The sequence below is a fragment of the Taudactylus pleione genome, unplaced genomic scaffold, assembly GCF_031769625.1.
Source record: "Taudactylus pleione unplaced genomic scaffold, aTauple2 ptg000354l, whole genome shotgun sequence".
NCBI classification, from domain to species: Eukaryota; Metazoa; Chordata; class Amphibia; order Anura; family Myobatrachidae; genus Taudactylus; species Taudactylus pleione.
Window position 1 is genome coordinate 338,914 of NW_028284755.1, and position 12,747 is coordinate 351,660.

The 12,747-nt window shown below is 44.4% G+C and overlaps 1 protein-coding gene across 2 annotated transcripts in view; it reads left to right on the forward strand.

The window, feature by feature from the left end:
• Window positions 1-11,087, forward strand: part of LOC148508575 (pantothenate kinase 1) — a 57,824-nt gene extending 46,737 nt beyond the window's left edge. For both annotated transcript variants that reach the window (XM_088444330.1, XM_088444331.1), the window contains exon 7: window positions 7,694-11,087. In XM_088444330.1, coding sequence (XP_088300456.1) covers window positions 7,694-7,750 — 57 coding nt within the window. In that variant the 3' untranslated portion in view covers window positions 7,751-11,087. The remainder of the gene's footprint in view (window positions 1-7,693) is intronic.
• Window positions 11,088-12,747: the final 1,660 nt, after the last annotated feature.

Below are 12,747 nucleotides of genomic sequence, written 5' to 3' on the forward strand. Positions count from 1 at the left end.
GTTCCTGGTCCAAAAGAGCAAACATGTCACCGAGCATGGGTGTTTATATGTCCCTTACTATTCTCTCTAGAGGCAGGGCTGATAGGCAGTGTCCTAGCAATCAATCACTGATCAATGTTTCAGGACCCAGTGAATGTCCCCTTTGATATTTCTGATTGATGAAGCCTAGATTTATCACACAGGAGGGAACCGGCTATAATTATATTGCATATTTTACCACCCTGGGGTCCTGACCCATATTTGTGATCTCTGGGTCACTGTAAAACCTCAAACTTTCATATGAAAATAAGGACCACCCTGTCAGTGTTTCCAACACTGTTCTCTGTTGCAGATCTGTTGGTATAAATAGCTGTACTTCTACAAAACTACAAGTTTCAAAAATAAAAAATAGATCAAAATATGAGCCTTGTGCTAATGAAATGGTGAAACATAAAATCTGTAGTGAGGGGTATGGTGAAATTAATGTTTAATGCATTAAAAAGCATGTGTGGCATGGCTTAAGTGGCTCACTTGTGCCACATGGCATATCAAGGCTAGGTGTACGAGCCATCTGTAAATGCTTAAATACTGCACACAATTGTCCATCATATTATCCAGTGCCCACCATATACTGCCTCCTGACAGCTTAACATCCTCATACACACGAAGTACAGGGCCTGATTCAGAGCCGGACGCTATTTGCGCTCGCTTGTTCAGTAAAAGGGGCCGGCTATTTAAATTGAGCGCTCGCTCTTTGCGGTCTGTTGACGCCTCTATGTCTGAGCGAGCTATTTTGTAAAGACGCCCCCTGGCCGCTCGCATCCTACGTCTTCTCCGCTATTTATTTGATTAATCGAGTACATCGAAAGGCATCTGAACTGCTCGCAGTGCTTGTGGTAGGATTTTCCTACCGTAATCATGCGAACAGTTCAGGCTAAGAAACAACCAAGTGACGTGGTCGATGACGCTGCTATGTTAATTATGCACACCCTTAAAACGCCCGTTTTGACCTTTTGGCACGCCTGCGTTCGGATCACCACTCCCCGTTTTCAAGCACCTTCCCCTGTTACCACCCACAAACGCCTCATCCTGTCACTCAAATTAGCAGGCACTCGCTATTTTGCGAGCGCTCGATTTCCGACCGCAATGACTGGTTGGCGCTAGGGATGAGCGGGTTCGGTTCCCTGAGAACCTAACCCACCCGAACTTCGGGGATCCGGGGCGATCCGAGCCCAAGCTCGGATCTCCCTGTCTGCCCCGGATCCCTCTCCCGAGGCAAAACCTCGAGATCTGCTGTCGGATCTCGAGGTTTTGCCTCGAGCGGCCATTTTAAAAAAAATGCCTTTGCCTTTAATGGGCAAAGTGCTGATTGGCTGACAGAGCCGTCTGTCACGGCTCTCAGCCAATCAGCATTATGGTGCTCATTTGCATGTAGCACGGACTCGTGAGATCCGTGCTACATGCATCTGTGTGATTGACAGTGACACAGAGCACAGATGGGTCAGTGAGACCCGTCTGTGCTGCTGTGTATTTCAATGACACAGATGCACGCACGGACCAGGAGATCCGTGCTACTTGCATCTGTGTCATTGACACAGAGCACTAACGGGTCCGTGAGACCCGTCTGTGCTGCTGTGGTAAAAAAAAAAAAAAAAACCTGTGTAAAAAGAGAAAAAAATGGCGTGCCCCCCCCCCCAAAAAAAGAGCAACCAGCCCCGGGCATTAGTGACCCAGTGCTGGGTGTGCTTAAATACAGGGGACAAACGACATAGGGGTCCCCTGTACTTAAACACAACCAGCACCGGGCTAGTCAGAACCAGAGCTGGTTGCCAAAATACGGGGGACAAACGACGTAGGGGTCCCCCGTATTCTGCGCAACCAGCTCTGGGCTCTGATCCGGTCCTGGTTCTGGAAATACAGGGGAAAAAAATGAGTAGGGTTCCCCTGTATGTTCCAGAACCAGCACTGGACTTTTTCTAGCGGGGGGCTGATGCCACAGCCAGGGGAGCCCTTTCACCGGGCCCCCCAGCCGCAGCATCAGCCCTGACCGCTAGTCAGCCCAGGCCGGGGATCCCTGGAGAGCTGGGGACCCCCCCAATAAAGGGGTCACCCTCTCCAGGGCTCCCCAGGCCCATGCTGATAGCCCGGGGCTATCCCCGCCACCCCTGGTGGCGGTGGGTGGCGGGTTGATTGTGTGGTGTGGTGTAAATAAAGAATATCAAACATTGTCTTTACAAGTAGAACTGCAAGTCCCAGCAAGCCTGCCCCGCATGCTGGTACTTGGAGAACCACAAGTACCAGCATGCAGGGCATTAAGGGCCCACTAGTACCTTTAGTTCACCTGTAAAAAAATGTTTAAAAAAAACACAGGACACACACACCGTGACAGTATAAGTTTATTAAACATACATACACACACACACACACACACACATGTACACATACTCACCTATGTAACCCTGTAGCATCGGTCCACTTGTCCGGTAAAGTATCCATAGGGGACCTGTGAAAAAAAACATACTCACCATCTCCTATGCGAGGTTCTGTCCTCTTCGTTCCAAAGTAGGCATCCCCGGACTTGGCAAAAAAAAAAAAACGAAAACGCGATCCACGAACTTAGTACCGTTCTATAGAACAGTACTTCCCGAATGAGAGCTTAGCGGCGGGGTATCACCATGGAAACCCCGCTGCTATGCGTTCATTGGCTGAGAGAGGCCATCTCCCGTCTCTCTCAGCCAATGAACGGCTCCCTCCATTGTAGTCAATGCTGGGAGCCGCAAGGTTATTAAAGTTTACCCTGCGGTTCCCACCATTGACTACAATGGAGGGAGCCGTTCATTGGCTGAGAGACGGGAGATGACCTCTCTCAGCCAATGAACGCTTAGCAGCGGGGTTTCCATGGTGATACCCCGCCGCTAAGCTCTCATTCGGGAAGTACCGTTCTATAGAACGGTACTAAGTTCGTGGATCGCGTTTTCGTTTTTTTTTTTTTGCCAAGTCCGGGGATGCCTACTTTGGAACGAAGAGGACAGAACCTCGCATAGGAGATGGTGAGTATGTTTTTTTTCACAGGTCCCCTAGGGATACTTTACCGGACAAGTGGACCGATGCTACAGGTTACATAGGTGAGTATGTGTACATGTGTGTGTGTGTGTGTGTATGTATGTTTAATAAACTTATACTGTCACGGTGTGTGTGTCCTGTGTTTTTTTAAACATTTTTTTTACAGGTGAACTACAGGTACTAGTGGGCCCTTAATGCCCTGCATGCTGGTACTTGTGGTTCTCCAAGTACCAGCATGCGGGGCAGGCTAGCTGGGACTTGCAGTTCTACTTGTAAAGACAATGTTTGATATTCTTTATTTACACCACACCACACAATCAACCCGCCACCCACCGCCACCAGGGGTGGCGGGGATAGCCCCGGGCTATCAGCCTGGGCCTGGGGTGCCCTGGAGAGGGTGACCCCTTTATTGGGGGGGTCCCCAGCTCTCCAGGGATCCCCGGCCTGGGCTGACTAGCGGTCAGGGTTGATGCTGCGGCTGGGGGGCCCGGTGAAAGGGCTCCCCTGGCTGTGGCATCAGCCCCCCGCTAGAAAAAGTCCAGTGCTGGTTCTGGAACATACAGGGGAACCCTACTCATTTTTTGTCCCCTATATTTCCAGAACCAGGACCGGATCAGAGCCCAGAGCTGGTTGCGCAGAATACAGGGGACCCCTACGTCGTTTGTCCCCCGTATTTTGGCAACCAGCGCTGGTTCTGACTAGCCCGGTGCTGGTTGTGCTTAAGTACAGGGGACCCCTACGTCGTTTGTCCCCTGTATTTAAGCACACCCAGCACTGGGTTACTAATGCCCGGGGCTGGTTGCTCTTTTTTGGGGGGGTGCACGCCATTTTTTTCTTTTTTTACACAGGTTTTTTTTTTTTTTTTTTACCACAGCAGCACAGACGGGTCTCACGGACCTGTCATTGCTCTGTGCCAATCACACAGATGCATGTAGCACGGATCTCCCGGGTTCGTGCTACATGCAAATGGGCACCATAACGCTGATTGGCTTCCTGTCTGCCACTGCAGTGCCACTCCTAGATGGGCCACGTGTTTGTGCCGCCCCCTTGTGTCGCTTAGCATAGTCATCCAGCTTCCTCGGTACAACCTTTTGGCCTAAAAACAATATTGTGAGGTGTGAGGTGTTCAGAATAGAGTGGAAATGAGTGGAAATTAATGTTATTGGGGTTATTAATAGCGTAGGAACAAAAAAAGGCCCATTTATGTGATTTTAGCGGGTTTTTTTTATTTTTTAAGAAAAAATCCAGATCCAAAACACAAAACCCAGAACCCAAAACACGGAAGGGTGGTTTTGGCAAAACCAATCCAGATCCAAAACACGAAGAAAGATCCAGATCCAAAACCAAAACACAAAACACGAAAAGTGTCCGGTGCACACCCCTAGTTGGCGCATGCGCATTACGACCCATACGCATGCGCAGATGTGCGAACATCGCTCAAAGCGAACGAGCGGCTCTGAATCAGGCCCACAGTCCCATGGCAGTCAGAATAATCCCTTGGCACATCCTCATGCTGGTGTTCAGACACCCAGCCCACTACTAAACACCAATACAGGTGCTACAAAAGAAAGGTGTTTTTCCCATGGAGTGAAAGCTGATTGGCTGGAGCTCACTGTCAGAAGTGTAACCCTGGCCCTGATAACAGAGCAATTTAGTGTGTCCTAGCAAATGTTTATTGAGCTCCCTCACTGTGACCATATGATACAGTTTTAAATCATGTTTCACATAGTGTGACCTTGTGACTTGACAGATTTATACTGTATTGTAAGGACCTTTCTGGCTGTAACTACAAAGGAAAAACATAAAGGGAAGGTAAAGTGCTATGTAGAGTCTGGAAGACAGTACCAGTGGAGTTGTGATACTCATTAAGGACTGAAGAAAATCTAGTTCTACTTGAGATGCCCTTATGGAGTCTCCAAAATACCACAGAGTTCAGGGCATGTAATGTAAAGGCCCCCATACATCAGAGATGGATTGCAGCAATCGTGCAATTTGCAATCGATTGTGTATAAAAATCTGAAATGTATGGGCTTCACAGATCGCAGATTCCAACCAAAAAGTGATTGGAATTGTTAAATCAGATTGTCCAACATGTTGGATTTCACAGATCGATTGGGGCTGTAGATTGCTAGTGTACGGACATGATCAGCAGATTTGTAGACCGTTACTAGTAAAATGATGGAGCTTTCAAGATTGCCAGATCTGTGTTTGCTGCAATCGATCTGTAAATCACTGAAAAAGATCTGTAATGTATGGGCGCAGATTGCTCGATTGGAAATCCTAAGATCGGGCAATAAATCTTCAAATTGTTCAATTGTGGTTTTCAGATTACTGATGTATGGGGGCCTTAAGATGTAGTATTCATTCTAGCACCCTGTACCTGTTAAAACCCATGCAGTTCCTCTATCCTGCCTGTGGTGTCACTCTCTGTTCTGGTGAATCTCAGCAGTTTGTTGCATCAGCTGAGTGTGCTAGAATCACCAGAGCAGAGAGAGGAACTGCACGAGTCTTAACAGGTGAAAGGTGCTAGAATGAAGACTAAAGATTCTCTGGAAAAGTGCTGTGAGCAAGAGAATGAGGAAGATTGGTAAATTGGGGGGAATGCAGTGATTTGCAAGGCCGAGCTGAGCAACTTGTGTGCACAAACACATCGCCAACATCATGTGATCTAAAGCTCCCAGACAATTGGCTGAGGGAGGAGTCTAATCATGCCAAGCCAGGTGACTGTAATGCAGCAGGGGAAAGCAGAATCTCCATCCAGGCTAGTCACAGTTAAGGTGCATACACACACTAGACGATTTGCTCCATGAGTGACATTGTCTAGTGTATCCCCGGCAGGGGTGTGCTCAGTGCCGTTAACAACACTGAGCACAAACACTGAACGATATAATGAACGATATTGTTCAGTGCCGGGCACCCTCCCTCATTCCCAAACATGCAACAACAATATCGTTATCGTTCTGTCGTCCAAAATATCGCCCATTGTGTACACACCTTTAGAGATTCACTTCACAATTTATTTTTGGTGGGGGACACATTTATTCATGGGGAAGGAGGGGAATTGAAGGTGTCCTAGTTCATGAACGATATTGTTCAGTGCCGGGCACCCGCCCTCATTCCCAAACATGCAACAACAATACCGTTATCGTTCTGTCGTCCAAAATATCGCCCATTGTGTACACACCTTTAGAGATTCACTTGACAATTTATTTTTGGTGGGGGGCACATTCATGGGGAAGGAGGGGAATTGAAGGTGTCCTAGTTCATTTTTAATTCGTAAGGACATTTGCCTCGCATTGCAACATAGGGGCAGATTCAATTAACCACAAGACCTCCCATGCGGTTGCGGCTCCCGCAGTTAACGCTCAGAGCTATTCAATTATTAGTCCATTTCCCAGCTCCTGAGGCTGCAAGGAAAACTCTGGGTTTACCATGTGGGCAATGGACAGTAATTGAATCGGGCAGGACTGAGCTGCAGTCACGTGGTAAATCCTGTGGCTAATCGAATCTGCCCTATATAGTGTCATAGTGCAAATGTTACCCTTTATTTAATTTGCTCTAATTTGGACATGTGACAGGATTTCTGCAGGTAATACTTTATTACAAAAGTAAATATTCACACTAATATATTAGTATTCCCTTTATACACATCTATTGAAACAAAGCTGCCACAGTTTGCCGTGCTGGCACACTCGAAAATGAAAGGGCTGATTCTGAGTTGGACGCAGCCGCATCTTTTTCCGCACCTGCATCTTTATACTAATACCGTGGCCGATTAAGATCATACTGAGATGCCCTCTTGTAGTGACGTTAAGCCGACTGAGTGCATCTCTAGAGGCACCATCGCAGCTTGCACATGTCCTATGGTTGGTGCAATTTCTACATGTGAACATGGCATCCTGTGCCAGGTCTACTGCGCCTTTAGTCGCTGCCGGCAACACACTCGCATCTGGCTAGCCACCTCCCTGTTACATCCCAGGAACTCCCACAGAAATCCACGGCTCTTGCGTCCTTGTGCGGAAACCGTCAGGACACATTTGCAGTGTGACTTAGACGCATGCTCCGTACTTCCAACATCGTCCAACTGTGTGTATATATCGGCTTTGCGTGCAGGTAGCGTGCACCTCTGAATCCGGTCCTAAGGCTGGGTAGACATTAGATGACAGGCAGTCTTGCCAATGGTCGGGCGATTTACCTTCATCCCACACCATGCAAGATTGTCGGTACACATTACCTGATGTAATGAACAACGGAACGATACTTCGTTCTGTCCTTCAGTACACTACACTGCCCCGTATACGATATTGTGTAATTGGCCGTGCAGCCCGGCCAATCACACGATATCCTATACGACCCGCAGGTACACATTAGATGATGATGTCCCTAATATATATCGTTCCGATCTGCCTCAAAACGATATATCAGTCAATATATAGTCAAATGTGTACCCAGTCTAAATGTGAAATCTTTGGAGAGCTCCTGAACCCCACTTATCTGCATTGTTCAAGAATATCTGGATAAACTAATTATCCATATGTTATGTTATGTTATTTATAGACTACAGATCAGATACTTTTAAGCTGATGTTTGATGAGACACGGCAACCATATGTTGATATAAATTTAAAATAGATAAAAATGTTCTATTTTAGGGCTACTTTGGAGCGGTTGGAGCCTTCCTGGAGCTGCTGAAGATGCATGATGAATGATGATCATTGACAGAAGAAGCGTTATATATTTGCACTCCTCATATCTGTTGTCAGAGAGGACCCTTCCTAAGCTTCCAAGAGATGCATACAAAGCCATTTCACACCTGTATGTTGTGTCTTGTAAAGAACTTGTTCCTTTGAACAGACGCTGAGTTACTGTACATATACCTATGTATATTTTATTGTAAAAACAAACTGTGCAACATGGCCAAACGTACTGTAGTGATTTTAGAACTAATTTAATGCAGTAATTATTTGTATTTATTTTCTTTTCTTTTTTTTATATATATATAGTCTTTTTAACCTGTCCTTGTGCAGGGATGCTGCTGTTTTAAACCTAGAGATCTCGATTTATGCTTTAGTAGCATTTAAAATAGTTTGAAGAGGGGTTAATCAGTAAATGTAAGCTTCAATGACATGGTTTGGGTTGAAGAGTTCAGATGCCATCTTGCTTGAAAATACAGTTCCACAAGTTTTATGGGTATTGTCCCATGAAGTCCTATAACCTGGAAGTTAATTATCAATATCTAATGAAAGTCACTTAATCATCGATTTCCTCCCCAGATCATTTTGAGTTAGTGTTTATACACCCACCACGCTTACAATTCAGGCACCTGGCTATTCTATAATCAGCCAGTTTTGTTGGAGGGACTTTGGGGTTTCTTTGCAGGAGTATGTGCATTGGAGCCTGACATAGGAGTGCAACAATAATTACAGATCACCTGTAGGCTTGGCATTACGCTGATCTCCGTTTCAGATTGCTATTGCTGCAAAAGGAACAGTGGAACAGCCCATTAAATTGTGTCCAGCTACTGTGCAGGCTCTCCTGCCTAGTAATCCCCCAGCTTCTTCCCACCACGATAAGTAAATATCATAAGAAGAAGCTGATGAATACAGATGACACATAACACACAATAATAACACAAGAGCATTTTATTTACGTTGGGCATTTTAGCTGATAACGGACTTCTCTTGTGGAGCATTTTTAAAACCTAAAAACAAACCAAGCAAAACGCAATCTATGTACTAGTATAAATGTGGATAGACCATTGAAAATCTGATGACATGGCTCCATGAACAGATCTAACAAATGATCTAACAAATTGTATTTATTTTATGAAGCTAACACTACATATATACGCAATATCCTGCATACTAATTATTGTATTCAACACTAAAGTAAATGGATTATTGCTTCTTCAAATGAGAAGCTCATGGGGGAGGGGCCTTGACAACTTTGCTCTGTGTTTGAAAGAAGTCTGCCTTAGGGGCACAGAGGAGAGAATAACTGGACCATTAAAGCCTTCCACCCAGATTGGGAGGGACTCATTCCCCCGGTTAAGTAGAACTGTGTATATTACTATAATATACTGAATATCACACAAAACTAAATGTTATTCTTAAATCTGCCCAGAAATTGCTGTCTTTTAAAGTTTGGGGATTTCGAGCCCTATTGTTACTTGCACGCGACAAATGCACAACAGGTACTACTAAGCAATGACTACTTATGTTTTAATGGTGCAAACCCCTTATGACTCGGGCAACTTAAGGGAGCATGGGTTAAAGGGGCTGTATGTTCTATGTTTGCCCGATCTGCAAGATCTAAGCTATTATTTATGTAGTTTTCCCATGATCACATTTTGATAAGTTACCATTTCCCTGAGTAAAAATCTGAGTTAATACATCGAATGAGCAGTCATAAGTGTCTGGCCTGTCTCCACTCTAGGAAAGCTGTGCAGTTAATGGCAAACAGAGGGCGCACATTTGGCCAATGAAAACCCCTGTAGCTCATGGAAATACACTACTTACAGAGCTGGCTTCAATATTCACTGCTCTAGGTTCAGACCATGCAAATGATAATGACTTTATCCTGCATTCAACCTGCCCTACCAGGAATTCCCCGCACACAGAAGATGCTTGTGCACTGCGCCATGCTACATTTACACGTTGTCAGCTACTCTGCAGTCTTAATTTTCTGTTCTGTGCAGGGAAAATGTGGTGCTTTTTATATATATATATATATATATATATATATATAATATATATTATAAATGTTTTTGTTTTTTTGAAACTGTTCATTCCCGCATGAATTCATTCTAGATTATTTCACATTTTTGACATTGCTGACAAATCACATATTGTGCTGAATACTGGAACACACGTAAAAAGGTACAGGGGTACTGTATTAGAATGCATTTGTTGTAACGGACACCTAAATACCATAAGGGTTTCTACACCTTCTGTTTTTTAGGAACCTCCTTTTCTCAGCCAAGTATTTTGGTGCAAGTCTCTTTTACGGGGAGCATGCCTTAGGCTTATTTATAGTAGGGACTTCTGCTGGGTAGCCATAGGAAAAAGCATAATACCGTTGCTGCTTTAATCCACTGCACCTTATTGTCGGATATTGTGTGTATTTTTCATCTTGGTTAACAGATAAGTTCAATGGTACAATGAAACTTGGAATTTGCAGATCTTTTGAATAACTTTTAGAATTGTTCTCTTTTGTTACTGGCTAAGTACATTTGTTGTCCTACGACATGTGACATGTATCCTACTAATTCATATATATGTAATCCTTTAGGCTTTATAGCAATAACAACGCTCAGTATATTTAACAGCCAAACTGCATGGTTCCTACAGTATGTGAAATATTAGCTAGCGATCATGGGCAGGTTTGTTCATTCTGTCAGTCACATGAGAGCAATCCATTAAATGAAATTTAACGGTATTTAAATATCTACTGGATTTACATAAAAGTATCCATGTAAAATGCCTGTAAATATGTGCTTATGTTAATTATTTGTGTGATTTTTGGATGTCTCTACAAACATAATCTACGTTTTAATTTCCAAACATGCATGATTAAGCTCTTATAGAGGCATCTCCCGCCTGTATGAATGTTTTAATACTGTCTGTATTTAGATTTACTGCATCTGGTCCCCACCAGGTGGTACGTGCAGGGCAGAGGTTCCTTTATAAACCTGGTATCACCAGCAGAGGACATGACAGCTGTAGGATTTACTTCCTTGATGTGTTACATCCACCAGAAAGTAAAACGTAAAAATCTCCAGTTACCATAATGTGTGCAACACCTAGCACCTGGGTTATCTGATGGTGGTATTCCACTTTATTATTATGTCATCTGATTATGGGGGAGATGTACTAAGCCTTGGCGAGAGATAAAGTGGATGGAAATAAAGTACTGACCAATCAGCTCCTAACCGCCATTTTACAGGCTGTATTTGAAAAAGTAGGAGCTGATTGGTTGGTACTTTATCTCCACTTTTTTTCTCTCAAAGGCTTAGTACAGCCAAGGCCAAAAGTTTTGAGAATGACACAAGTATTGGTTTCCACAAACTTTGCTGCTTCAGTGTTTTTAGACCTTTTTGTCAGATGTTACTATGATATACTGAAGTAAAATTACAAGTATTTCATAAGTGTCAAAGGCTTTTATTTACAATGACATCAAGTTTATGCAAAGAGTCAATATTTGCAGTGTTGATCCTTCTTTTTCAAGACCTCTGCAATTCGCCCTGGCATGCTGTCACTCAACTTCTGGGCCACATACTGACTGATGGCCGCCCATTCTTGCATAATCAATGAGTTTGTCAGAATTTGTGGGGTTTTGTTTGTCCACCCGCCTCTTGAGGATTGACCACAAGTTCTCAATGGGATTAAGGTCTGGGGAGTTTCCTGGCCATGGACCCAAAATGTAGATGTTTTGTTCCTTAAACCACTTAGTTATCACTTTTGCCTTATGACAAGGTGCTCCATCATGCTGGAAAAGGCATTGTTCTTACCCAAACTGTTCTTGGATGGTTGGGAGAAGTTGTTCTTGGAGGATGTTTTGGTTCCATTCTTTATTCATCAGTGTGTTCTTAGGCACAATTGTGAATGAGCCCACTCCATTGACTGAGAAGCAACCCCACACATGAATGGGCTCAGGATGCTTTACATCAGAGAAAATAACTTTACCCCAGTCCTCAGCAGTCCAATCCCTGTACCATTTGAAGAATATCAGTCTGTCCCTGATGTTTTTCCTGGAGAGAAGTGGCTTCTTTGCTACCCTTCTTGACACCAGGCCATCCTGTGTCATGCCAACAGTAAAGCATCCTGTCGCATTCATGTGTGGGGTTGCTTCTTAGCCAAGGGAGTGGGATCAATCACAATTTTGCCTAGGAACACAGGCATGAATAAAGAATGGTACCAAAATATCCTCCAAGAGCAACTTCTCCCAACTATCCAAGAACAGTTTGGTGACGAACAATGCCTTTTCCAGCATGATGGAGCACCTTGCCATAAGGCAAAAGTGATAACTAAGTGGCTCGAGGAACAAAACATCTAAATGTTGGGTCAATGGCCAGGAAACTCCCCAGACCTTAATCCCATTGAGAACTTGTGGTCAATCCTCAAGATGCGAGTGGTCAAAAACCCACAAATTCTGACAAACTCCAAGCATTGATTAGGCAGGAATGGGCAGCCATCACTCAGTAAGTGGCCCAGAAGTTGAGTGACAGTATGCCAGGGCGAATTGTAGAGGTCTTGAAAAAGAAGGGTCAACACGGCAAATATTGACTCTTTGCAGAGCCGTAACTAGACTTTTTGGTGTCCTGTGCCAGAAAGAGCATTGACGCCCCCCTCATTTTTCAAAGGGACATAATGCATCAAAAAAGGGCCAGGGCTTCAGGGGGAAGGGCCAGGGAAGAGATAGGAGAGGCCAGGAGATGCTGGGTATGAAATAAGAGGAAGCTACAAGCAAGAATGATAATAAACAAATTTGACAGGCCCAAACAGTGCCCCGTGACCTGTGGTGCCCTGTGCGATGGCACCGGCAGCACTACCCTAGTTACGGCCTGACTCTTTGCATAAACTTGATGTAATTGTAAATAAAAGCCTTTGACACTTATGAAATGCTTGTAATTTTACTTCAGTATACCATAGTAACATCTAACAAAAAGGTCTAAAAACACTGAAGCAGCAAACTTTGTGAAAACCAA